Source organism: Ovis canadensis, chromosome 19, assembly GCF_042477335.2.
Source record: "Ovis canadensis isolate MfBH-ARS-UI-01 breed Bighorn chromosome 19, ARS-UI_OviCan_v2, whole genome shotgun sequence".
Taxonomy (NCBI): domain Eukaryota; kingdom Metazoa; phylum Chordata; class Mammalia; order Artiodactyla; family Bovidae; genus Ovis; species Ovis canadensis.
Window position 1 is genome coordinate 48,374,966 of NC_091263.1, and position 25,822 is coordinate 48,400,787.

Below are 25,822 nucleotides of genomic sequence, written 5' to 3' on the forward strand. Positions count from 1 at the left end.
TATGTAATGTAATTGCAGCAGCAGCAGCAACAAGGGTAAATCAGGCAGGAAAGTACCTGATTACATCCACTCTGTGTATGAAAACTAAATGACTGAAAGCAGGTAGAAGAGCACTTGGACAATACCTGGGATATGGAAAAATGCTCAATAATATTAACCACTCTTTGGCTAGGAGAAAAGCAAATCTTTCTAAATAAAATTCTAAAAATCTCAACAACAAAGAAGTGATGTCAAACCAAGAGAAATTATACATATAAAGAGAAAACATATATAAAGTATCTTGTAGATTCTTTTTACTTGACCTGAGATTAGTTATTATTACATATTTTCCATTTGGACTTTGGTCAATCAATATGCTTTAATATCTACACTGTGAAAGACATGATTTAAAATGCTGCATATGACATGAAGCCTAAAATATAGTTTTCTTTAGGAGCTTGGAAGCTAACGCATGACATATGTTCTAAGTCAATGTACAATAATATTTTAAGTTAAGTACTAAATAAGTTGAGTTATATCAACATGCAAAAATAGTATATGTTAAATACTAATATTTGAATGAATGTAAAGTTGTATATATCATATATTTATGTAATAACAAAAGTACTAAATTAGTGATTGACCACAGCAGTGTTTAAGAGCCTGAACAGTAACTGCTGCTGCTGCTGCTGCTAAGTCACTTCGGTCATGTCCGACTCTGTGCGACCCCATAGACGGCAGCCCACCCGGCTCTCCAGTCCCTGGGATTCTCCAGGCAAGAATACTGGAGTGGATTGCCATTTTCTTCTCCAATACATGAAAGTGAAAGTGAAATCGTGTCCGACTCCTAGCGATCCCGTGGACTGCAGCCGACCAGGCTCCTCCATCCATGGGACCTTCTAGACCCAAGCAAAATAGTGTTTGGATCCTAACTCTTGTATTAGTATCTGGGATTAGTACTCCTTCCCTAGCTTTAGTCCGCTCACCTGTAAAATGTACCTATCTTATTGGGTTGTTGCAAGGGTTGAATTAAAAGAGTTGATCCAAATGAGTGATGTCACTGCATCTGACACATGGTGAGTGCTCCATAAAAGATAGCTACTCTTAGAACCACCATCTTTGTTAAGATTAGGTTTTACAGAATTCTGGAAAAAGAAATCAGTTGAAATAGATAGGATTTGCTCTTAGTCTTAAAGGAAGTGTAGGATCCAAACAGGAGATGAGATAGCTGGCCATGCAATCACAAGCCACACTTGGGAATTTGGTAAATAGCCCGAACTGTCTAGGAGGTGGAAACCCAAGTAACAACAGATTGTATTTGTACATCATCTCACAATCCTTCCATTTTTACATTTAAATAGCTATTATCTCCTATCACTCTCTTTCACAACTCAATTCAATTCACATCTGCTTTCTTTTTAACAAACATGGAAACTGAGACCGGTTATTCATTACCTCAAATCCCTTTTCAGAATGAGGTTATGTCCCAAGAGGGAAGAGACCTATTAGTATTAGCTATTGAAATTTAAGAACGGACCACAGTGCCTAACACTCCAGCTCCGCGGCCGCCGGGGCAGCGGGCCCAAAAAGAGGGTCACCCCCTACTTCCTCTACGCCTCCAAAGCGTCGTGCTGCGCCCCTAATGGATCGAGCGTGGGCAGTCGCCGTCCTCGGCACTGGTTGTGCGGGTGAGTCAGGCCACCGGTGATCGCTTTCCCCCTTCCTCACTTCTTGGGTTTCAGCCGCCGCGAGACTCCCACGCCCTGCGCCCCGCACCGGGCACGCCCGGCTCCTTGTGATTGCTTCTGGGCTTCCCTGGTGGCTCAGCTGGTAAAGAATCCGCCTGCAATGCGGCAGACCTGGGTTACATCCCTGGGTTGGGAAGATCCTCAGGAGAAGGGAAAGACTACCCACTCCAATATTCCAAGGACTGTACAATCCATGGGGTCGCAAAGAGTTGGACACCGCTGAGCGACTTTCACTTCACTTAACTTCTCATGAATAATTATTGAATGGCAATGATGGAGTAAAAATAAATATGTTAATAAACTGACTTGCTTAGAGTTATCTAGCTAGTAAACAGCAGGGATTAAACTGGAGAAGAACTAGTGCTTCCTAGTTTCAAATTTTTTTTTTTTATGTTTCCTATGACACTTCACTCTTTCCACATAAAGGAATTAGGAGAGAGGAGATTGGAAGGAACATCTCTGGAGAGTGCAGTGATCAGAAGTTCAGGTGAACACATAGGAATTGGTCCATTATGTTCTAAGGGTCACCGCAGTGTAGTGGGGCAGTGCACAGCTCAGTTCCTCCTCTTACGTGAATTTGAATGTTGTTTAACCTTTCTGTATCTCATTTCCCTCAGCCATAAAAAGGGGATAAATGATAGCTTTTATCTCATAGACTGATAATGATTAAAGGAAACAATGCGTGTACACTAAATGTACACTGAACTGCTTAGAACATAGAAAACATTCAGTAAATGTTAGCAATCATTATGGAGAAAGATGCAAAAACCTATCTTTTAGAATATTTGCTCTTTTTTATTCATCCACCCCTAACTCTGGCCCTTTGCATTTGAGTGCATGCAACTCATGGTTCTGTTGTTCCCTTGTCAAGGCCTTTGATGTTTGTTTTTCCAGCTGCAGGAAAAGTGCTCTCAAAGTATGGAAACCACTGAAATCACTCCAGGGAAGCAATCACCTCCCTCACCATCAAACCAAGGAAAATGGCCAGTATTCCATTTCCATGAGTCTGACACTTGGGACTGACTATACAATGTGTGGAGCCCAGTGCAAAATGAAAATGTGGGACTTCTTGTTCAAAATGTATTAAGAATTTAAAGACAGCAACACAGCAATAAAGCATGTATGGGGCTTGTCTGAGCCCATGTACGGTTGCACACCCACAAAGCCAGGTCTGCAGATGTTTTAGACTTTCTACTCTTTTCCGTCTTCCTTTGCAGTCATCTTTTCGTGACTCTTGCCCCAAACACCTGGCAGAAAGTGTTCCTCTTGCCCTTGATCTTGGCATTAAACGTGCTTTGCATGTTGGAATCCAAATGCCTGGATTCAGACTTGAATTCCACCCCTTACTGGACTGTATGCTCACAGGTATGATGCTTAACTCTCTTCATCTCTCTTTTCTCATGTGAAAATTGAGGATAGCAATAATAATAGCAAGTATGCAGACATTATGAGGATTGAAAGAGCTATTAATTTAAAAGCTTTTAAATAGCATCTAATATGGTGGTTCTCAACCTTGGCTGCATATTAGAATCATCCAAAAGCTGTTCAGAAGTAGCATTTCCTGGGTCCCAGCCATGACCAATTAAACCAGAGTCTTTGGGGGTAAGGCCAGGACAACTGTAGTTTTAAAAAGCTCCCAAAGATATTTGAATAGACAGGAGGATTGTGAACTACTGGTCTTATGCATGATGAGTGTTCAATAATAAATAATAAGAATAAATAATAAATGCTATAATACAAAATAAAATTTAAATATAAATAATATAATAATAAATAATAAATGTTGGCCAGTTATTATTACACAGCATAGCTACACAAGGAAGTAAAATGCCCTATATTTCAATTTTTCCCCTGGATCAACTCTGCATTTGACTTCTTTCTCCCACTCTCATGTGCTTTGATCCAGCATGTACCTGCAGCCAATATAAATCAATACCAAAGATGTCTTACCATGCTCCCACTGAGACAAATGTACCTCTGAATACAGGTCTTCCCATTAACCTGGAGATGAGAGGGGAAATGTCAACTCTTTCAACAGGGGTTCTTCCTTTGATATGAGGGTGGTGTGTATTCCAAAAGCTCAGCACTCTGTGGGTTTCGGGGGGCAGGGAGGCCTTCAGTCAAGTCACCAGAGATCCCTAAATAATGCAAAGCAAAGAGAGACAAGGCAGTGGTGAGAATGTTAATTTCTTAAGCTTGTATTTCTCTCCCATCAGAGTGGATAATCATCTTTTTGAAAATGTCCTTTTGTTGTATTTATGATGGTGACACATCCATTATGAATACAGTAGCTCATTTGCAATATATCCTGACAAATATTGATGTGTTCTAGGCTTCATTTAATTCCAAGGTAACTAAAATCGTTTGTGTTTCTTAGTAACTGAGAAGAATTCTGATCACATGATCACACAAAGCTTAAAATATGAGGGTCCTTTATGAATCGTGCTTCACAGTGAATCTACTGATCAGGACCTAGACTGGAGTTGAAGTAGGAGCTGGAGAAGAGGTCAGTTGACTCAATTTGACCTTGAGGTCTAGAGGATCTCAATCTCAAGCTGAGGTTCACAGACATATTGTTAGAGGGGAGGTAGCTGTCAGTCACAGACAGTTTCTTCACCGACACCCACTGACCATCTCCTCCAGCTCAATAATAGGCTTACAGACTCAAGGCTCTTGGGACTCAGAATATGAAAGGTGATTGATGGAGACCCTCAGAGGCCCCAGTTCCAGCATCCAAGAGTCAAATACTTGTTATATTTGAGACTGTGGGGCTAAGAGAAAAGTGCAGATCCTACCCAGAGCTATTCATGTTCTGGTTGGCTTCCTAAATTCTAAATACCTGAGAAGGCAACTCTTAAGCAATTTAACAAGATTTTAGGTCTTAACAATATCCTTGAGATGTGATGGAAGACCCAAATGAACTTTTTGGCCAAACTGATAGGGGTTTCCCAGGTGGCACTAGTGGTAAAGAATCCACCTGCTGATGCAGGAACCTCAAGAGACAGGGGTTCAATCTGTGAGTCAGGAAGATCCCCTGGAGTAGGAAATAGCAACCCATTCCAGTATTCTTGCCTCAAAAATCCCATGGACAGAGGAGCCTGGCGGGCTGTAGCTCATGGGGCTGCAAAGAGTAGGACATGACTGAGCACAAACACACATAACATAGATTCAGAGGATAAAAGAACCATCATAGTCAGTACAATGTTTTTAATAAAATTTGAAACCATTGTGAGTCCTGAAGTTAATTTAGTAGGTCAAGTCAAACATTTATCTTTATAATAGAATAGATTAGTTCGAAGTAGAATAGATCAAAGTGTTTTCGTTTCAGTTAAGTCTATTGTTAGTACTGAGCATTATTTTCTAGAACGTTTTGCTTCATTTATCTGTGTTTATGCATGTGTATATTAGGTTTCAATGTAGAATGGAATTTTTGCTGTGGTTTAAGGTCCAAAAGAATGAAATTCACCATATTAATGGACAGTGTCTGTTCAGAGCAGTGTTTACAAATTGGGGATTCACAGGATACATATGGTCCATCAGGAATGAGTGAACTAGAGGCTTTATTGTTATTATTACTTAGTTCTATGGTTCACAAAAAGAAGTTGTGAAAAAAATATGAGTTGATAGCCAGCATTTTAAAGTCAGTAAGTTTTTTAAAAAGACAGATTTTTTAGTTTCTCTTCAAATACCAGAATATCTAGAAATAATGAATCAGCATTCCCTCAGCCCAAGAGAGTCCAGGCAAACTGTTTTCCCAAAAATGAAAAATCTGATTTGTTGAATGGGTCCATTTGTATAGTATTTTCTATCTCTGGATCCTTTGACTTGACAATGATTTCTTATCTGCCGTATGCTCCTGCCTCAACCTACATTTCTGGCCTTATCCCTCACTCATTTTCTGTTCTAGACAGGAGAATTAGAAACCTAACTTATCCAAGGATATTCCCACCATCCTCTGATTATATGGCACTCTTTTCTCCCCAACCTTCTTTTGAAACTTTTACCAAAACCTAATTTAAATACATAGTTCCAGTTAGCCTTTCTGTCTCTTTCTTTATCTCTGGTTGTCCCCATCTCTGACTTCTGCTTGCTCATTGTACTTCTCTACTGGTCATACAACACTCACAATTCTCTAAAATATATCATCCTAATTTATCATCATCTGTCTCTCTGAATAGGTCATAAGCTCCCAGAATGCAAAAACCATGTCACATTTGTCTCTGCTTTCCCAACCCGTTCCTCAGACCAGTGAATTGCATAAAGCAGATACTCAATAGTTGTTTGATGAATTAGATTACAAAATACTTCAATATAAGGTTATTCATTACGACATTGTTTGATATAGCAAAAAATTGAAAACAATCCAGTTGTCTATCAGTTAAGGTTGAATAAAGCAGTTATACTACCTCAGAATATTCTGAGGCTATTAAAAAATGATTTAGGTCTGTGTTTGATGATGTAGAAAGATGTTCAGGACATACTACTAAGTAAGAAATCAATTGAAAGAACCATAGAGAGCATTATCCAAATAAGTTTTAAGTAGACACTGGTATGTACCAAATAGATCTAAAAGGATACTCACTCATTCACCTTACAGATGTTTACTGAAAGCCTCCTATGAGTCAAGGACTATTCTAAGATCTGCATATATGAGAATAAACAAAGCAAAATTTCTATGCACATGAAGTTAGCGTTCTAGTGGGGGAGGAGTCAGAGTGGAAAGACTGTATTTAAGATAGTAATAAGTGCAACAAAGAGAAATAAAACAAGAATATTGAATAAAGAGTGATAGGGCTGGTGCAGGGAATATTTCAACATTATATAAAGTAGTTAAGAAACACTTCTCTGATGAAAAGTTATTTCCCTAAAAGCCTGAAGTAAGACAATAAGTCATGTAGTACGTATCTAAGGGACCAAGATTCCAGGAAGAGGGCACAGCAAGTGTAAGGTCCAAAGTACTCGGTGTGTGGGATAGAGTAAGTAAGAGGAGAGGAAGTAGGAGGTTAGATAAGCACATCAGTGTGAAACCATGTTATGTAGTGGCCCTGTAAGTACTCTTTTCTGAATAGAGTGCAAAGACTGGCAGAAGAGATTGGTAATCGACAGGAGTTCCAAATGGGTGATAGAGAGTTGGGTACATGATATAGAGTTCAAGAGTGTAGTCTAGACTGGTTTTATAGATTTGAACTGGTATTTAAATCAATTTTCTAATCAGGTAAAACTACCTTGAAAAGAAGTGTGGAAGTCAAAGAAGTCTGAGTACTGAGCCACGTACTCTTTTGTTTTTTACATCATAGAAGCTTGAGTCCAGCAAAACGTAGGAGGGACCACTGAGCAAAGAGATAAAGGAAAGAGCTACATGAACAAAGCCTAGTGATGAAAGTATGATACCCTCAAGAGGAGGATAAGATAAATTCTATCAAATTCTCCTGAAATGTTGAATAAGAGCAGGACTGAGAAATGACCATTGAATTTTGTGACATGAGGATCACTGGTGACCTGAATAAAAGAAATCTTGGGAGAATGATAGGGACAGAAGTCAGTAAATTAGGATCTCAAGAGAGAATGGGAGGCAGGGCTGACAGTGAGTTTATACAACTCTTTCAAAGCCCTTTCAAAATTAAGTAAGAAATATCAGATGAATTGAGACTCATTCTAGAAATCAACTAGCCTCTTCTCCACAAAAATGTCAGTGTCATAAAAGATAAAGAAAGGCTGAAGAAATGTTCCAGATTAAAAGAAACCAAAGAGTTATGTCCACTAAATTCTATACTTGATTCTTGATTGAAACCTGGATTGGGGGGAAATTGTTATAAGGGACATTACTGAAAAAAAATGACAAAATCTGAATACAGATTTCATTTTAAATTAGGATATTGTATCAATACTAAATTTTCCCAATTTGATCATAGAAATATAGATATGTAATGGAAGGTCCTTGGTCTCAGGAAATATATCCTGATATACTTAGGCATATGATACATATGATATCACTTAGGCATATGATACACTTAGGGTATGATAATTGCAATTTTCAATCAAATGATTCAGAAAAAAATAAACATAAATATATATACACCTATGTGTGAACTTAGAATACAGAATGAAGCAGGGCAAAAACAATAGAGTTTTGCTAAGAAAAGGCACTGGTCATAGCAAACACCCTCTTACAACAATACAAGAGAAGACTCTACACATGGACATCACCAGATGGTCAACACCAAAATCAGACTGATTATATTCTTTGCAGCCAAAGATGGAGAAGCTCTATACATACAACAAAAACAAGACCAGGAGCTGACTGTGGCTCAAATCATGAACTCCTTATTGCCAAATTCAGACTGAAATTGAAGAAAGTAGAGAAAACCACTAGACCATTCATGTATGACCTAAATCAAATCCCTTATGATTATACAGTGGAAGAGAGAAATAGATTTAAGGGCCTAGATCTGATAGATAGAGTGCCTGATGAACTATGGAATGAGGTTCATGACATTGTACAGGAGACAGGGATCAAGACCATCCCCATGGAAAAGAAATGCAAAAAAGCAAAATGGCTCTCTGGGGAGGCCTTACAAATAGCTGTGAAAAGAAGAGAGGCGAAAAGCAAAGGAGAAAAGGAAAGATATAAGCATCTGAATGCAGAGTTCCAAAGAATAGCAAGGAGAGATAAGAAAGCCTTCCTCAGCAATCAATGCAAAGAAATAGAGGAAAACAACAGAATGGGAAAGACTAGAGATCTCTTCAAGAAAATTAGAGATACCAAGGGAACATTTCATACAAAGTGGGCTCAATAAAGGACAGAAATGATATGGACCTAACAGAAGCAGAATATTAAAAAGAGGTGGCAAAAAAATAAAAAAGAGGTGGCAAGAATACACAGAAGAACTGTACAAAAAAGATCTTCATGACCAAGATAATTATGATGGTGTGATCACTAACCTAGAGCCAGACATCCTGGAATATGAAGTCAAGTGGGCCTTAGAAACATCACCATGAACAAAGCTAGTGGAGGTGATGGCATTCCAGTTGAGCTATTTCAAATCCTGAAAGATGATGCTGTGAAAGTGCTGCACTCAATATGCCAGCAAATTTGGAAAACTCAACAGTAGCCACAGGACTGGAAAAGGTCAGTTTTCATTCTAATCCCAAAGAAAGGCAATGCCAAAGAAAACTCAAACTACCACACAATTGCACTCATCTCACATGCTAGTAAAATAATGCTCAAAATTCTCCAAGCCAGGCTTCAGCAATACGTGAACTGTGAACTTTCAGATGTTCAAGCTGGTTTTAGAAAAGGCAGAGGAACCAGAGATCAAATTGCCAACATCCGCTGGATCATGGAAAAAGTAAGAGAGTTCCAGAAAAACATCTATTTCTGCTTTATTGACTATGCCAAAGCCTTTGACTGTGTGGATCACAATAAACTGTGGAAAATTCTGAAAGAGATGGAAATACCAGACCACCTGACTTGCCTCTTGAGAAATCTGTATGCAGGTCAGGAAGCAACAGTTAGAAGTGGACATGGAACAACAGACTGGTTCCAAATAGGAAAAGGAGTACGTCAAGGCTATATACTGTCACCCTACTTATTTAACTTCTATGCAGAGTACATCATGAGAAACGCTGGGCTGGAAGAAGCACAAGCTGGAATTAAGATTGCCAGGAGAAATATCAATAACCTCAGATATGCAGATGACACCACCCTTATGGCAGAAAGTGAAGAGGAACTCAAAAGCCTCTTGATGAAAGTGAAAGAGGAGAGTGGAAAAGTTGGCTTAAAGCTCAACATTCAGAAAACGAAGACCATGGCATCCAGTCCCATCTCTTCATGGCAAATAGATGGGGAAACAGTGGAAACAGTGTCAGACTTTAATTTGGGGGGCTCCAAAATCACCGCAGATGGTGACTGCAGCCATGAAATTAAAAGACGCTTACTCCTTGGAAGAAAAGTTATGACCAACCTAGATAGCATATTGAAAAGCAGAGACGTTACTTTGCCAACAAAAGTCTGTCTAGTCAAAGCTATGGTTTTTCCTGTGGTCATGTATGGATGTGAGAGTTGGACTGTGAAGAAAGCTGAGCGCTGAAGAATTGATGCTTTTGAACTGCGGTGTTGGAGAAGACTCTTGAGAGTCCCTTGGACTGCAAGGAGATCCAACCAGTCCATTCTGAAGGAGATCAGCCCTGGGATTTCTTTGGAAGGAATGATACTAAAGCTGAAACTCCAGTACTTTGGCCATCTCATGCGAAGAGCTGACTCATTGGAAAAGACCCTGATGCTGGGAGGGATTGAGGGCAGGAGGAGAAGGGGACGACCGAGGATGAGATGGCTGGATGGCATCACTGACTCAATGGACGTAAGTCTGAGTGGACTCCGGGAGTTGGTGATGGACAGGGAGGCCTGGCGTGCTGTGATTCTTGGGGTTGCAAAGAGTCGGCCACGACTGAGCCACTGAACTGAACTGATCTGATGTGTGTGTGTATATATATGTATAAAATAAATTACATATATGGGAAATAATAGATTTTATATATGCAGAATGTAGAATATATATATTTCTCTCTATATATATGCAATCTAGGTGAGGGGTACATGAAATTATTCTGTATTATTCTTACAACCTTTCTGTAAATTTGAAATTATTTTGTAATAAAGCATTTTTGAAAATGCTGTAGTGTTTTTTCCTGAGTAATGAAATAATGGGTGTTTTTTTCTATCTCCTTATCCTATTTTCTTTTTCAACAGCAGAGATTAGTTTTTTAAAAACATAAGTATTTTAATGACATTTAAAGTATTCAGAAGACATATCAATTAACTTTATCAACCACTCAAAAGTATAATGTTTTAATGAGCTGAGCAAATACCAACTTCATGAGATATATTTATCAGATTTTTTGAAGTTATAGAAAAAGATTTACAACAGATCTCTAACAAGATATTATATACCTACATATAATACTTTATGGGCCAATGTTCACTTCTCAAGTAAAAGAAAGTTAATATATATGGATATTGCTTGAAGTATTTTAATGTTAACTATAATGATTTGGATTTATTTTAGGACTTAAATTATTTCTGTGTTTTATGTACTGGCTTTACCACCACAAAGAAATCTCCAAAAGCAAAAAACTCTAGTCTTCCTGAGAATTCGCTATAAGGAACCTGTAAAAGAAGGTGCAGGGTTAGAGTAATCATAGAAGGTATGTTTAATCAGATTCTCATCCCGTGGAAGATCTGGTTTAACATCCCACTGCTATCAGAACAAGTTTGCCATTATCACATATCAGATTTGTGGTGGAAACTCAATGGCCACTTGTTGATTCATTGTGAAGAAAGGGAAGAAAGCTTATATTAGAGACAACTTGACTTTGCAAAATCTAGCAAGGTTACCACCAACTCTCACCTACTCAAAATATAAAGTGTTGACCATGGTGTTAGGAAACTGAGTGGGATTTTTTTTTGAATGTCAATCCCTCTAACAAGAAGAATAAGATAACTTTGTTGACCACAAGCCTTAGAGCACTTTATTGACTTAACAGCCAAGTAAGAAAGAAAAATGAGGGGGTGGGGGAAGGAACTATTTAAGAAGATAGAGTGATGATATTTTGCTATCAAGATTTGTAATTCAATTGAAATAATTTATTTATGGCAAACCTTTAAAAATTATTATAGAGGTATATTTTAAGAATTAGTATAGGTATTTTTGAAGGTGTTTAAATATATATATATATATGTATATATATCTGTACCTGTATCTCAATTTCATTTTCTGGCAACAGGGCAGACTAAATAATCTAACCAGCTCTCAATTAAAGTAAGTTAAAGTATGAATATCTATCTATGTTATTGCTTTGACAAATTGATGAGAAGGTAAGAATGCTTCAGAGACCTAAAGTTAAAGGAAAATGGGAGCACAACACAGTAAGCCGAGGACCAGAGTTCACCTTTACCCTAAGGGCATCTTCTGAGCCCAGACAACTCTGAACTTTACTTTGCATGGCCTCACAGAGAGTGAAGGCATAAGAAAATCTTTCAGAGTGGGAAACCTGCTAGGAGCTTCCACACATTAGCCTGAACTAGAAAATTATACCTTCAGCAGGCAAACTAGAAATAAAACAGTACCTCTCAGGAGTAGAAAATAAAATTAGCCATCTAAACCTTGTGTCTGGATGGAAGCCAGGAGGAAATATTTATAAATTAAAAAGAACAGAGTACACATATACAAAAAAAAAAAAGTTTCCATATAGGATAAACAGGTGAAATATGTAAATATCACAAGATACCATTTGCAACAGCACCAACAAATGAATTTAACCAAAGATGCATGAAACCTTAATGACATCAAAAACCTGTGAAACTCTGTTGAAACCACTTAAATAAGAGCTAAGTAAAGATGTACCATGGTTCATAGATGGGAAGATTCAGTACTGTAAAAATGTCACTTCTCCCCCATATGATCCATATTTTCCATCTGAATAGTTTTTCCTTTGAAACATGACAAAAAGGATTGTGAAATTTAGAGGACAAAGGCCAAAAATAGTCTAAAGAGCCCTTAACAGGAAATATATACAGGAAATACTTGCCTTACCAGATATCAAGAGTTATAAAATCTAATATTTAAGATATGATTATAGTGGTCCTGGGATAGATCTCAGAATATACTGGTGGAACTGAATGGAGAACTCGGAAATATATCCATACAACTATGGAAGTTCAACTGACAGATTAGTGGGAAGCAGGAATTTTTCTATAAATAGTTCTGAAACAAAATTAACTCCTAACTGAAACAATTCTATAGGAATTAAAGATCTAAACATGACAACAAAAGTATAAAAATTTTAGAAGCAACATAAAAAATGACTTTACCATTCCCTCCATGGAATTCTCCATTTTTTCTGGAGTTGATCTGTAGTAGAGATAGTACTCTTGCCTGGAAAATCCCATGGACGGAGGATCCTGGTAGGCTACAGTCCATGGGGTCGCTAGGAGTCTGACACGACTGAGCGACTTCACTTCACTTTTCACTTTCATGCATTGGAGATGGAAATGGCAACCCACTCCAGTGTTCTTGCCTGGAGAATCCCAGGGACAGAGGAGACATTGGGCTGCCGTCTAAGGGGCCGCACAGAGTCAGACACGACTGAAGTGACTTAGCAGCAGCAGCAGCAGATAGATTTCTTTTTTTTTTTTTTTTTTTTAGATTTCTTAAATATAGTAGAAGTAGAAAGCACAGAGAGAGTTAGGTTCAATTACATTCAATTACATTAAAATTAAGAGCATCTGTTCATATAAACCACCATGTGGTAGAAACCGTGAGTACTCCCAAACATCAGTGTGGGAGCATTCTACACTTCCCAGCCTCCTCTGGGCCTGCATAATGACATGCAGTTTGGACAGGAGTGACAGAAACCACTTTCAGGTCTCCCACTTAGAAATCACCTACAGAAGCCCCAACTTTCCTTCTTTTACTGTGTGTTTTGTAAAGCATAGCTTCAATATCGGGGATCACCTACTAACATCAGCCTTCCTTATTCACTGATAATCAAAGTCTGTTACCTTAGTTTCGTGTATCCTACATTCATGAATAAACACCATAGAGAAGTGACAGCTACAAAATGGAGAAACCATTTTCAGTACATCTACTTGACAAAATATGAGCATCCAATACATTTTTAAAGTTCTATGAAATAGTAAGGAAACTATAAACATATCAATGGAAAAATGGGCAAAAGATTTGAACAGCCTCCTTCATAATGTCAATAACCACATAACAAGATAGCCATTCTCCTTAGTAAATGAGAAAATAGTACCTCACAATTTTTATTCCCATCAGTAGCACAATTTTTTTCTGAAGTCTGATCCTACCCAGTGTTAACACAAATAGGGAACAATAGAAATTCTTATTCACTGCTAATGGAAGTAAAAATCAATACAACTACTTTGGAAAACATCTTAGCATTACATAATAAAGTTTAAGAAGCTCATACTCTTCTACCCAGTAGTTCTGCTCTTGGGTATGTACTCCAAGCCAGTGCTGCTCAATAGAACTTTGATGATGCTGGAAATATTCTATAATCTTGCTGTCCAATATAGTAGTCACATGCCCCATGTGGCTAACTGAGCACTTAAAATGTGGCAACTGAGACAGCAGAACTGGATGTTTTATTTTAATTCATTTTCAATTTTAATTAGAACACTCACTTGTGCTAATGTATTAAACAGCACAGGCCTAGGCAAAAGAAAAAGAAAAGAAAGTAGTAGGCCATTGACATTTCTGGGAATAAAGACTAGAGGCAGTTTTTCTTATTCTTCCACTAAATGTAACTTAAGTCCTGCTGGGGTCAGGGGAAGATATATATATATATATATATATATATATATATATATATATATATATATATATATATATATAAAACTCTACAAAGTTATATCAATAACCTCAGATATGCAGACAACACCACCCTTATGGCAGAAAGTGAAAAAGAACTAAAGAGCCTCTTGATGAAAGTCAAAGAGGAAAGTGAAAAAGTTGGCTTAAAGCTCAACATTCAGAAAACTAAGATCATGACATCTGGCCCCATCACTTCATGGCAAATAGGTGGAGAAACAGTGGAAACAGTGGCTGACTTTATTTTGGGGGGCTCCAAAATCACTGCAGATGGTGATTGCAGACATGAAATTAAAAGATGCTTACTCCCTGAAAGGAAAGTTACGACCAAACTAGACAGCATATTAAAAAACAGAGACATTACTTTGCCAACAAAGATCTGTCTAGTCAAGGCTATGGTTTTTCCATTAGTCATGTATGGATATGCGAGTTGTACTAAAAGAAATCTGAGAGCAGAAGAATTGATGCTTTTGAACTGTGGTGTTGCAGAAGACTCTTGAGAGTCCCTTGGACTGCAAAGAGATCCAACCAGTCCATCCTAAAGGAGATCAGTCCTGGTGTTCACTGGAAGGACTGATGCTGAAGCTGAAACTCCACTACTTTGGCCACCTGATGTGAAGAGCTGACTCATTTGAAAAGACCTTGATGCTAGGAAAGATTGAAGGCAGGAAAGGGGATGACAGAGGATGAGATGGCTGGATGGCATCACTGACTTGATGGACATGAGTCTGAGTGAACTCCGGGAGTTGGTGATGGACAGGGAGGCCTGGCATGCTGTGGTTCATGGGGTCGTAAAGAGTTGGACATGACTGAATGACTGAACTGAACTACAAAGTAAAGAGAAGCCAAACTGGCTGGGGTCTAGGGATCTTATGGAGAAGATTAAAAGACAAACTAAAGATAGGGAGATAATATTTGCAAACCATACATTTAACAAAGTTCATCTAATCAGAATGCTTAAAGAACTCTTTAAGAACAACATTAAAAAAGCAAACAATCTACATAGAACACAGGCAAAAGACATTTCCTCTTGATGAAAGTGAAAGAGGAGAATGAAAAAGTTGGCTTAAAGCTCAACATTCAGAGAACTAAGATCATGGCATCCGGTCCCTTCACTTCATTGCAAATAGATGGGGAAACAATGGAAACAGTGACAGACTTTATTTTCTTGGGCTCCAAAATCACTGCAGATGGTAACTGTAGCCATGAAATTAAAAGATGCTTGCCCCTTGGAAGAAAAGTTATGACCAACCTAGACAGCATATTAAAAAGCAGAGACATTACTTTGCCAACAAAGGTCCATCTAGTCAAGGCTATGGTTTTTCCAGTAGTCCTGTATGGATGTGAGAGTTGTATTACAAAGAAAGCTGAGTGCTGAAGGATTGATGATTTTGAACTGTGGTGTTGGAGACTTTTGAGAGTCCCTTGGATGGCAAGGAGATCCAACCAGTCCATCCTAAAGGAGATCAGTCCTGAATATTCATTGAAAGGACTGATGCTGAAGCTGAAATTCAAATACCTTGGCCACCTGATGTGAAGAAGTGACTCATGGGAAAAGACCTTGATGCTGGGAAAGACTGAAGGAGGGTGGAGAAGGGGACAACAGAGGATGAGGTGGTTGAATGGCATCACTGACTCAATGGATATGAGTTTGAGTAAACTCCAGGAGTTGGTGATGGACATGGAGGCATGGCTTGCTGCAGTCCATGGGGTCGCAAAGAGTTGGACATGACTGAACGACTGAACTGAACTGAGCTGAAAAGACATTTCACCAGAGAAGGTATATAGATGGTAAATAAGCAGATGAAAAGATGTTCAACATCATTTGCCATTATGGAAATGAAAATAGAAACCATCATCTGATTCCACTGTACTCCTATCAGAATGGGTAAAATAAAGTGCAATGACAATACCGGAATCTGGCTAGGATGAGAAGAACCTGAATTATTGAAGCATGCTAGTGATGTCGGAGAAGGTGATGGCACCCCACTCCAGTACTCTTGCCTGGCAAATCCCATGGATGGAGGAGCCTGGTAGGCTGCAGTCCATGGGGTCACTAAGAGTCGAACACAACTGAAGTGACTTACCAGCAGCAGTGGGTATGTAAAATGGAACAGTCACTCTGGAAAACCATTCAGCAGTTTCTTAGACAACTAAATATGTAATTATCATATGAACCAGCAATTGCTTTCCTGGGCATTTAACATAGAGAAATGAAGAATTGGATTTATACCAAAACCTGGACCCAAATGCTCATAGTAGCTTTATTTATAATAGCCAAAAACTGAAAACACCAGATGTTGTTGAACAGGTAAGTGTTTAAACAAACTATGATACATCCATACCATGGAATAGGCCTTAGCAATAAAAAGAAATCCATTTACAAAAAATTCTTGAAAAGAGAAAATTATAGAAATGGGAACTAGATTATGGGTTGCTTTGGGTTAAAGACAGAGGCAAGGTTTGCAGAAAGTGAATATGGCTACCTCTATGCTATGCCAAAGCCTTTGACTGTGTGGATCACAATAAACTGTGGAAGATTCTGAAGAGATGGGCATACAGACCACCTGACCTGCCTCTTGAGAAACCTATATGCAGGTCAGGAAGCAGCAGTTAGAACTGGACATGGAACAACAGACTGGTTCCAAATAGGAAAAGGAGTACGTCAAGGCTGTATATTGTCACCCTACTTTTTTAACTTCTATGCAGAGTACATCATGAGAAACGCTGGGCTGGAAGAAGCATAAGCTGGAATTAAGATTGCCATGGGAAATATCAATAACCTCAGATAAGCAGATGACACCACCCTTATGGCAGAAAGTGAAGAGGCACTCAAAAGCCTCTTGATGAAAGTTTGAGTGGAGAGTGAAAAGTTGGCTTAAAGCTCAACGTTCAGAAAACTAAGATCATGGCATTTGGTCCCATCACTTCATGGGAAATAAATGGTGAAACAGTGGAAACAGTATCAGACTTTATTTTGGGGGGGGCTCCAAAATCACTGCAGATGGTGATTGCAGCCATGAAATTAAAAGACACTTACTCCTTGGAAGGAAAGTTATGATCAACCTAGATAGCATGCAGGATACAGGATGCTTGGGGCTGGTGCACTGGGATGACCCAGAGAGATGGTATGGGGAGGGGGGTTCAAGATTGGGAACACGTGTACACCTGTGGCAGATTCATGTTGATGTATGGCAAAACCAATACAATATTGCAAAGTAATTAGCCTCCAATTAAAATAAATAAATTTTAAAAATAAAAATAAATTTTAAAAAAACAGAAGCAGAGACATTACTTTGCCAGCAAAGGTCTGTCTAGTCAAGGCTATGGTTTTTTCAGTGGTCATGTATGGATGTGAAAGTTGGACTGTGAAGAAAGTTGAGTGCCAAAGAATTGATGCTTTTGAACTGTGGTGTTGGAGAAGACTCTTGAGAGTCCCTTGGACTGCAAGGAGATCCAACCAGTCCATTCTAAAGGAGATCAGTCCTGGGTGTTCATTGGAAGGACTGATGCTAAAGCTGAAACTTCAATACTTTGGCCATCTCATGCGAAGAGTTGACTCACTGAAAAATATTCTGATGCTGGGAGGGATTGGGGGCAGGAGGAGAAGGGGACAACAGAGGATGAGATGGCTGGATGGCATCACCAACTCGATGCGCATGAGTTTGGGTGAACTCCAGGAGTTGGTGATGGACAGGGAGGCCTGGCATGCTGCAGTTCATGGGTCTGCAAAGAGTCAGCCATGACTGAGCGACTGAACTGAACTGATGCTCATGGAAATGTTCTGTATCTTTCTTTACTACATCAATGTCAATAGGTACTAGAGTTTTACAAGACATTACAATTGGGGAAACTGAATAAAGGTTATGTGGGACATCTTTGTATTGTTACAACTTCATATGAGTTTACAATTATTGCAAACCGAACATTTAATTTTAAAAACACTGGAAAAAAATCAAAAATTCATCAACATAAAATGCAGAAATAAATTGGGATATATTCATATACTCATTGGAATGCAAGCAAAAGCAAAGATGATAAATTCAATAAATGGTGTTACTTCTGAAGAGAAGAGAAAGAGATGATTTCAGGGGTACTTAAGGGGATTTCAAAGGTAATATTTTTCCCCACAAATTGAGTAATGGATACACAGGCATTCATTATATCATTGTTCTTTATTCTTTACAAATATTTTAAAAATTTAAAAATAATTTACAGTTTAACATTCCTTTCAAAGTAAGGGGAAAAATTGTATTTTATTCTGTTTTAAAGGATATCTTAATTGCACCAATAAACTAGAAATTGAACAGTCCACACCGCTCAGTGATATGTGCTAAATACCTCAATAAAAAGTGGTGTATTTAACAATTAAGATTAAAATTTATATTCTCTTTCTGAATAAATTGTGTCAGACAACAGAAAATGATTAGATGATAGTTAGAGCCAAAGCAACAGTGAAATGTGAGATGATAGATAAAGGGGAAAGACATTATTCATTTATTTATTTTTATTATTTTTTTGGCCATGCTACACAGCTTGTGGGATGTTAGTTCCCCAATCAGGGATTAAACTCAGTGCTCAGCAGTGAAAGTAACAAGCCTAAACCACTGAACGCAAAGGGAATTCCCAAGGGAACTCATAACTTGAGGTTAAAAATGAGAGGATCACTTTCTAAATTCATATCATATAATGATGTTGGGCTAGGTCTTAGAACAATGGGCAAAGTGAAAACTTGTTGAAGCTCAAAAGCAGATGAGGGCTTTACTATTTTGGATGGAGAGGACCCAGGAAGCTCTGCCCATCAATCAGATGTACTAGCACTTCAGTATATGAACGGATTTAAGGAAAAGGATGGGCATTTCAGAATACAGCACTCAATGAAGTAAGCACCTACAGAATTCTGTGAATGATGCAAAACCAAATCACTGGGACAGAGGACACTAAAAACAGAAATTTAATGTAAACATCTGTAAAAAAAAAAAAAAAGTTCTTACAAAGGAGTAAGGTTAAGTCCACAGGTGGCATTGCTTTTGGAGCTAAATAGGAATTACCAAATGAGACTGACCCTAATAGCACTTACTATATGTCAGGCCTGGTGCTAAATGATTTACATACATTTGGTTCATTTGATAATCATGGAATTCTTCTGTAGTGGTACCACTGTTTGCCTAATTTTATAGGTGAGGAATCTGAGACTCAGTGAATTTAAGGGATTACCTAAAGTCATGTCACTAAAGGGTGGAAGAACCAATACAAAGACCTAGATCTGTCTGTCAGACTCCAGAGCCTATGCTCTAAGCCTAGCCATGCTGCTACAGCATCAATATATAGAAAGAGCAAAGGAAAGTTAATATTAAGGACACCCCCTGCTTAGGAGAGGAATTAAGGCATATATAGCAGGCATACAAATAACTTAATATTGGTCCATCTTTGTCAATTGCAACAAAGTTCAACAGGCATAAGTTTTCAATTTTTGAGGTGTTTCCATGACTAAGATTCCCACTGTTCGTTCTTTTTCATTTGCTGCTCTCTGTACCATGATGCAGATGGTGAAAAAAAATAATACATACTCTTTTTGCACACATGTTGTTATACATCAAGCAAATGTGAGGAGAAGGGGAGAAGTTTCTCCTTACATTACAAGAGAAGAACCCAAAGAGTATCAAATTGCAATATTCTTGCTGACTACCTGCAAGAGGACTTAACCATGAGGAAGGAAATCCTGATGTGATTTAGGAAAAAAAAAAAAAAACCTAGGATTTCTAAAGCAAAGCACTTAACTTATGGATCTGTGCAAAGAAGAGCATACATCATCTTTTCTAAGTATTTTGAAAGAGGGTAAAAATCCAACTTTTTATGATTGTTTGCAAAATGAAAAGCCATTTTCCAAAAAACATCAGCAGCCTGAAAAAGTAGTTCTGCTCCCCAAAAGGGCAGAACACTTTCTGAGAGCACACAACTAGCTCGCCCTTGGTGTAGTTTAGCAATGCCTCTACCCATTGGCAGAAATAGCATCATATTTCTTGCAGATCAAATTTGCAATTTCTCTCAGAAAATATCTTGGGTTTTATATATGCATATTCATAAAATGAAAATAACTTGATTCGTTGGCATTCTGAGCCTGGAAGCAGTGGGGTTTGGGGAAGAAATAATCCCAGGGGTTGAAGAAAAGAGAGTAGGGCCAGAGAAAGCAAGAGAGTGAAATGAGAATACAGGACAGGGCTTTGGAAAGGGCAGGAACATACAGATGTTAATGGTATAGATATGCTAGGGAAAGAATGCAGCTTTTCTACTCAAGATATGATCATATGAACTTCAAAACCCCAGTTGCCTGACCCAGATGGTGGAGATTCTCTCCTCTGCCAGTGCAGAACTGAAGGTGCGTCTGCATGCGAGCTGGCTGGGCCTCCAGCCAGGGAGGCAGAAGTGAAGCTGGGAATGAGGAGGAGGCATTCTGATCTTTTCTAACAGAAATGCCCTTCAAAACAGGATTCCTGTCTACTTTGGTGGCAGCAGCTTATAGAAAAGCAGGGGAGATATCCTGTATCATTTTTTGGCCCTCCAGTTCCACTTTCTCCCTTCTTTATTATTAGTAGTGGTCATATTTCTATTATTATTGTTGATGGAAGGAGGCAACTTCATCACATTTATTCCCCAGCTCCTTCCCTGCTAGGCTGTGAGGACACAGGGGCTGTGTTCTTCCAAGACTACTGCTGGGATTGGGCAATAGTAACTGCTCCCCGCTGCTGCTAGCCATGGGGTGCTTCACCACCTTTCCTGGTTTCTCTTAACACTGCCCATACCTTTTATAACAATCCCCTCATAATACTCAACTCAAATACCCCATTTGAATGTTTTATCTATTTCCTGCAGGACCCTAACTCGGGCATTAGATTTGTTCTGGCAATGAGTTCTAGAAAGGCAATTCGAAGAGAAGGAAAAGAAAGTAGCAGATCTGATGGGAGAGCAACCTGCAGGACGACATGCTGTTTGCGGTCCTTGGCTGTCCTCTAGGAAAGCAGCACTACTACTGTAGCCATCTGGCTTAGGTTATGGTGCTGCAGAAATTAAGAAAATGACATTGAGTGTCATTGGCAGCTTGGGAGGCAGTATGAGGTTATATTAAAAAAAAAAAAAAAAAAAAACACAGGCTTGAGGGTCACACAGACCTGATTCTGTTAGTACTTTTGTAGCCCAAAGAAAGTTACTTAAATCTCTGAGCCTTGTTTTTTTTCCATCTATGTAAAACATAATAGTACCCACATCTTGAGGATTTTGTGTCACAATTATTACGGCAACAAATATAATGCATCTAGAATGGGATTCAGAACATTGCGGGTTCTGGGTCATTGTTAGTTTCTTTCTCCCTTCGCTATTTCACAACAACAGGACAAGTGATGGGAGGCCAAGGCCTAGGAAAGCAGATCTTCTGGTAGGGAGATGTGATGATGGTGCTGGACAATTGCTTTGCCAGCAAAAGGCCATGGTACCCAGTGGAAAGTGCACTGTACCAACGTTAGGTCTGGATTCAAGGTTCAGATCATCCACACAGTCAGTCAACTTCATGTAAAAAGTCCTCCTCTCTGAGCCCCAGTGCCCCATCAGGAAAGTGAAGCCTTTGGGCTAGATTAGCTCTTCCCAATGTGTGGTCACAATCTAGAATTGAGAGGGAGACTAGGGAATAAGGAGTGGAACACATGTCCCCCTAACTTCCAAAAGAAAAATAACTAAAGCAATAGAAATGAAAATAGTTAAATTACCTAGACTAGAAATGATGTATTGGCAGGCCATAAACTAGATCTGTGTGCAGATGTATTTGCTTTGACCTTGTATGGTGGTGTTTTAAAATTTCACACTATTTGATTTTAAAAATCAGGAGACATCATATAAAAATTCAGAACACCAGCTTACTTTGAAGGTCTGGCTATACTATCCCACCCCCACCCCCGCCATCATCACACAACTTTCTATAGGGTAACATTGGCCAGAGCTGAGTAACCTCTGCCACCCTCAGGGAGGACCTGCACCTTCCTGTTGGCCACAACCTTCACCTGAACCACTTCATTTATATGTTACATGCCAGGTGGCTGGACACATTGAGTGCCTGGCACCAAAAAAATGAAGAGATGTTAGTCTTGATATTAAAGGCTCTATGATAGCTTAAAGATTACCATTTACTGTCACTAAAATAGAAAATAAAAGTTAAAACCAAGAGCACATTGGTACAATGCAACTGATAATTGACTCAAGGGCCAATTCAATGATACAATTTTGCCAGCAAGATTTTGACTGTGTCACCTCTTATATTGTTGGTCACTTTTACCAGAGGAATAGCCACATTATTTTTAGAACCAGTAAATGAAAGGGATTCTGGAAAAGACTCTGATGCTGGAAAGATTGAAACTGAAAGGAGAAGAGGGGCAGCAGATGATGAGATGGTTAGATAGCATCACCAACTCAACGGACATGAATTTGAGCAAACTCTAGGAGATAGTGAAAGACAGGGAAGCCTGGCATGCTGCAATCCATGGGGTTGCAAAGAATTGGACATGACTTAGCAACTGACCAACAACAAATAAAAAAAAAAATGAGAGGGAAGAAATCAAAAATATACCCTATCTTTCTTAAATGAACTCTATTTCCAGGTATCAATAGTTGATAAGGGAAATTTTCCCTTTACAGAGAAGTATTTAAGCTAAAGATTGCAGAAGGAATGCTAGAATTAGGATTTCATTGTTTTGTAACACCCAGTGAAATAAGGACTTTGATAACCACCGTGCATGCTTAGTCACTCAGTCATGGCCTACTCTTTGTCACCCCCTGTGCTATAGACCAACAGGCTCCTCTGTCCGTGGGATTGTCCAGGCAAGAGTACTGGAGTGGGTAGCCATTCCCTTCTCCAGGGGATCTTCCCAACCCAGGCATCGAACCCAGGTCTCCTGCATTGCACATGGATTCTCTACTGTCTGAGTCACCAGGGAATCACTTGATAAGCATCAGTCATGGCTAAGTCCACAAAATAAGCCAAGACCAGATGATTATACACACTCCTGATAGACGCACACAATACCGCCTAAAGTATTCTCACCAAAAAATCAAAACTGTCTTATCAAAACAATCTCACTACCCACCCAAAAATACAAGCAACAAACTGATTAAATGATACCATGAAGATACAATCAGCAAAATCAAGACTTCAGAAACTCTATGTTGATTCAACATAGATACCAAGGAAAAAGTAAAGAAAAGAGGGGATAATCTATGGATTAAAAGAGATTATATGAATCAGTTAATGGCAACATATGGACCTTATTTAGAATCTGATTGAAGTAAACTGAAAATCAAAAATAAATTCATAAAGCAACCAGGGACATGTAAATATGGAGTGGATGTTTGATGGTATTTGGGAATTACTGTCATTTATTTGGTATAAAAATCATACTGTACTTTTTGTTATGGTATTCTCCAGGCAAGAGTACTGGAGTGAGTTGCCATTTCCTTCTCCAGGGGATCTTCCCGACCCAGGGATCAAACCCAGGTCTCCCTCATACCAGGCGGACACTTTAACCTCTGAGCCACCAGGGAAGCCCCAGGAATTACTGTCATTTATTTGGTATAAAAATCATACTGTACTTTTTGTTATTAATAAACTTTAATTTTTAGAGCTGTTTCAGATTCACAAAATTGAGCAGGATGTATGGAGAGTTCCATACACATACAACTTCCTCTGCTATGCACATCCCTCATGAGAATCCTACACTTGTTACAATAAATAAATCTCTGCTGATAAATGATAACCCAAAGTACATAATATACATTACAGTTTACCTTTGTTGTTATATATTTTATGAGTTTGATAAACGTAAAATGACATGTATCCGCCATTGTAGTATCACACAGAATTGTTTCACTGTCCTAAAAGTCCCGTGTGCTCTACCTATGCATCTCTCCCTTCCCCTACTCCCTGGCAACTACTAATCTTTTTACCATTTGTAAGTATTAATAATTTTGCCTTTTCCAGAAATCATACAATATTTAGCCTTTTCAGATTGGCTTTATTCACTTAGTAATGTGCATGTATGTTTCTTCCATGTCTTTCTGTGGCCTGATAGATCATTTATTTTTAGCACTAAGTATTCCAGTGCATTTCCCAGGTGGCTCAGTGCTAAATAATCTGCTAGTCAAGCAGCAGATGGGAGTTTGATCCCTGGATCAAGAAGATCCCTTGAAGAAGAAAATGGCAACCTACTTTAGTGTTCTTGCCTGGAAAACCCCATGGAAAAAGAAGCCTGGCAGGCTACAGTCAACGAGGTTTCACAGAGTTGGCCACAACTTAGCTAGTAAACAAATATATCACAGTTTATCCATTCACCTATTGAAGGGAATCTCAGTTGTTTCTAAGTTTTAACAATTATGAATAAAGTTCTCAGTGCAGGTTTTTGTGAGGGCATAAATTTTAAATTCATCTGTGTACATACCAAGGAGCTTGATTGCTGGATCATAGGTTAAGAGAATGCTTAGTCTTGTAAGAAACTGCCAACTGTCTTCCAAAGTGGCTGCACAATTTTGCATTCCCATAAGCAGTGAATGAGAGTTCTTCATGCCTCACATCCTCACCGCCATTTGATGCAGTCATTGCTTTGCGTTTTGACCATTCTAACTGATGTGAAGTGAGTGGCATCTCATTTTTTTTTATTTATTTTTAGTTTTCATTTATTTGATGTCATAGGATGTAAAACATCTTTTCAAGTGTTTATTTACCATCTGTATATTCTCTTTGGTGAGGGATTTGTTAAGGGCTATGATATATTTTTTAACCAGAGTATCTTTTTTTTTGTTGAGTTTTAAAATTTCTTTGTATATTTTGGACAACAGTCCTTTAAAAGATGTATCTTCTGCAAATAATTTCTCACAGGCTGTGGTTTATGGTCTCATTCTCTTGACACTATATTTAGCTGGACAGAAGTTTTTGATTTTAGTGAAGGCCAGCTTATTATTTCTTTAATGCACTGTGCCTCTTTGGAGGTGTGTATCTCAAAAGCCTACAGTATACACAGGATCACCTAGATTTTCTCCTGTGTTATCTTCAAGGAGTTCAATAGTTTTATATTTTGCACTTAGGTCTCTGATGCAATTCACTTCATTTTGTCAAGACTATCAGGTCTGTGTCTAGATTCATTTTTTTGCATACAGATGTCCAGTTGTTCCAGCAACATTTGTTGTAAAGACTGTCTTTGCTCCATTGTGTTACCTTTGTTCCTTTGTCAAAGATCAGTTGCCTGTATGTATATAGGTCTATTTCTGCCCTCCACATTTTGTTCCATTCATCTATTTGTCTATCCTTTCACTAATATCGCTCTCATGATTACTACAGCTTTACAGAAGTTGTGAAAGTCTGGTGGTGTCAGTCCCTTAAATTTGTTCTTCTCTTTTAATACTGAGGTAGCAATTATGAATTTTCTGCCTCACTGTTTAAATTTTAGAAACAGTTTTATTTCCACAAAACTATTTGCTGGCATTTTAGTTGGGATTGAATTGAATCTAAAGATTAAACTGAAAAGAACAACCTGATAGTATCAAATCTTCCTGCCCATAAATATGAAGTACTTCTCCTTTCACATTTAGTCCATCTTTGATATGTTTCAACAGAATTTTATAGTTTTCTTCATATACATCATATACATATTTTGTTCAACATAAACC

At 38.5% G+C, this 25,822-nt stretch overlaps 1 protein-coding gene across 3 annotated transcripts in view; it reads right to left on the reverse strand.

Annotated features, from left to right (window-relative positions):
• The window catches only part of TAFA1 (TAFA chemokine like family member 1), a 900,385-nt gene that overhangs the window by 691,116 nt on the left and 183,447 nt on the right, over nucleotides 1–25,822 (reverse strand). For all 3 annotated transcript variants that reach the window (XM_069561846.1, XM_069561844.1, XM_069561845.1), the window contains one exon: nucleotides 3,678–3,865. In XM_069561846.1, coding sequence (XP_069417947.1) covers nucleotides 3,678–3,680 — 3 coding nt within the window. In that variant the 5' untranslated portion in view covers nucleotides 3,681–3,865. The remainder of the gene's footprint in view (nucleotides 1–3,677; nucleotides 3,866–25,822) is intronic.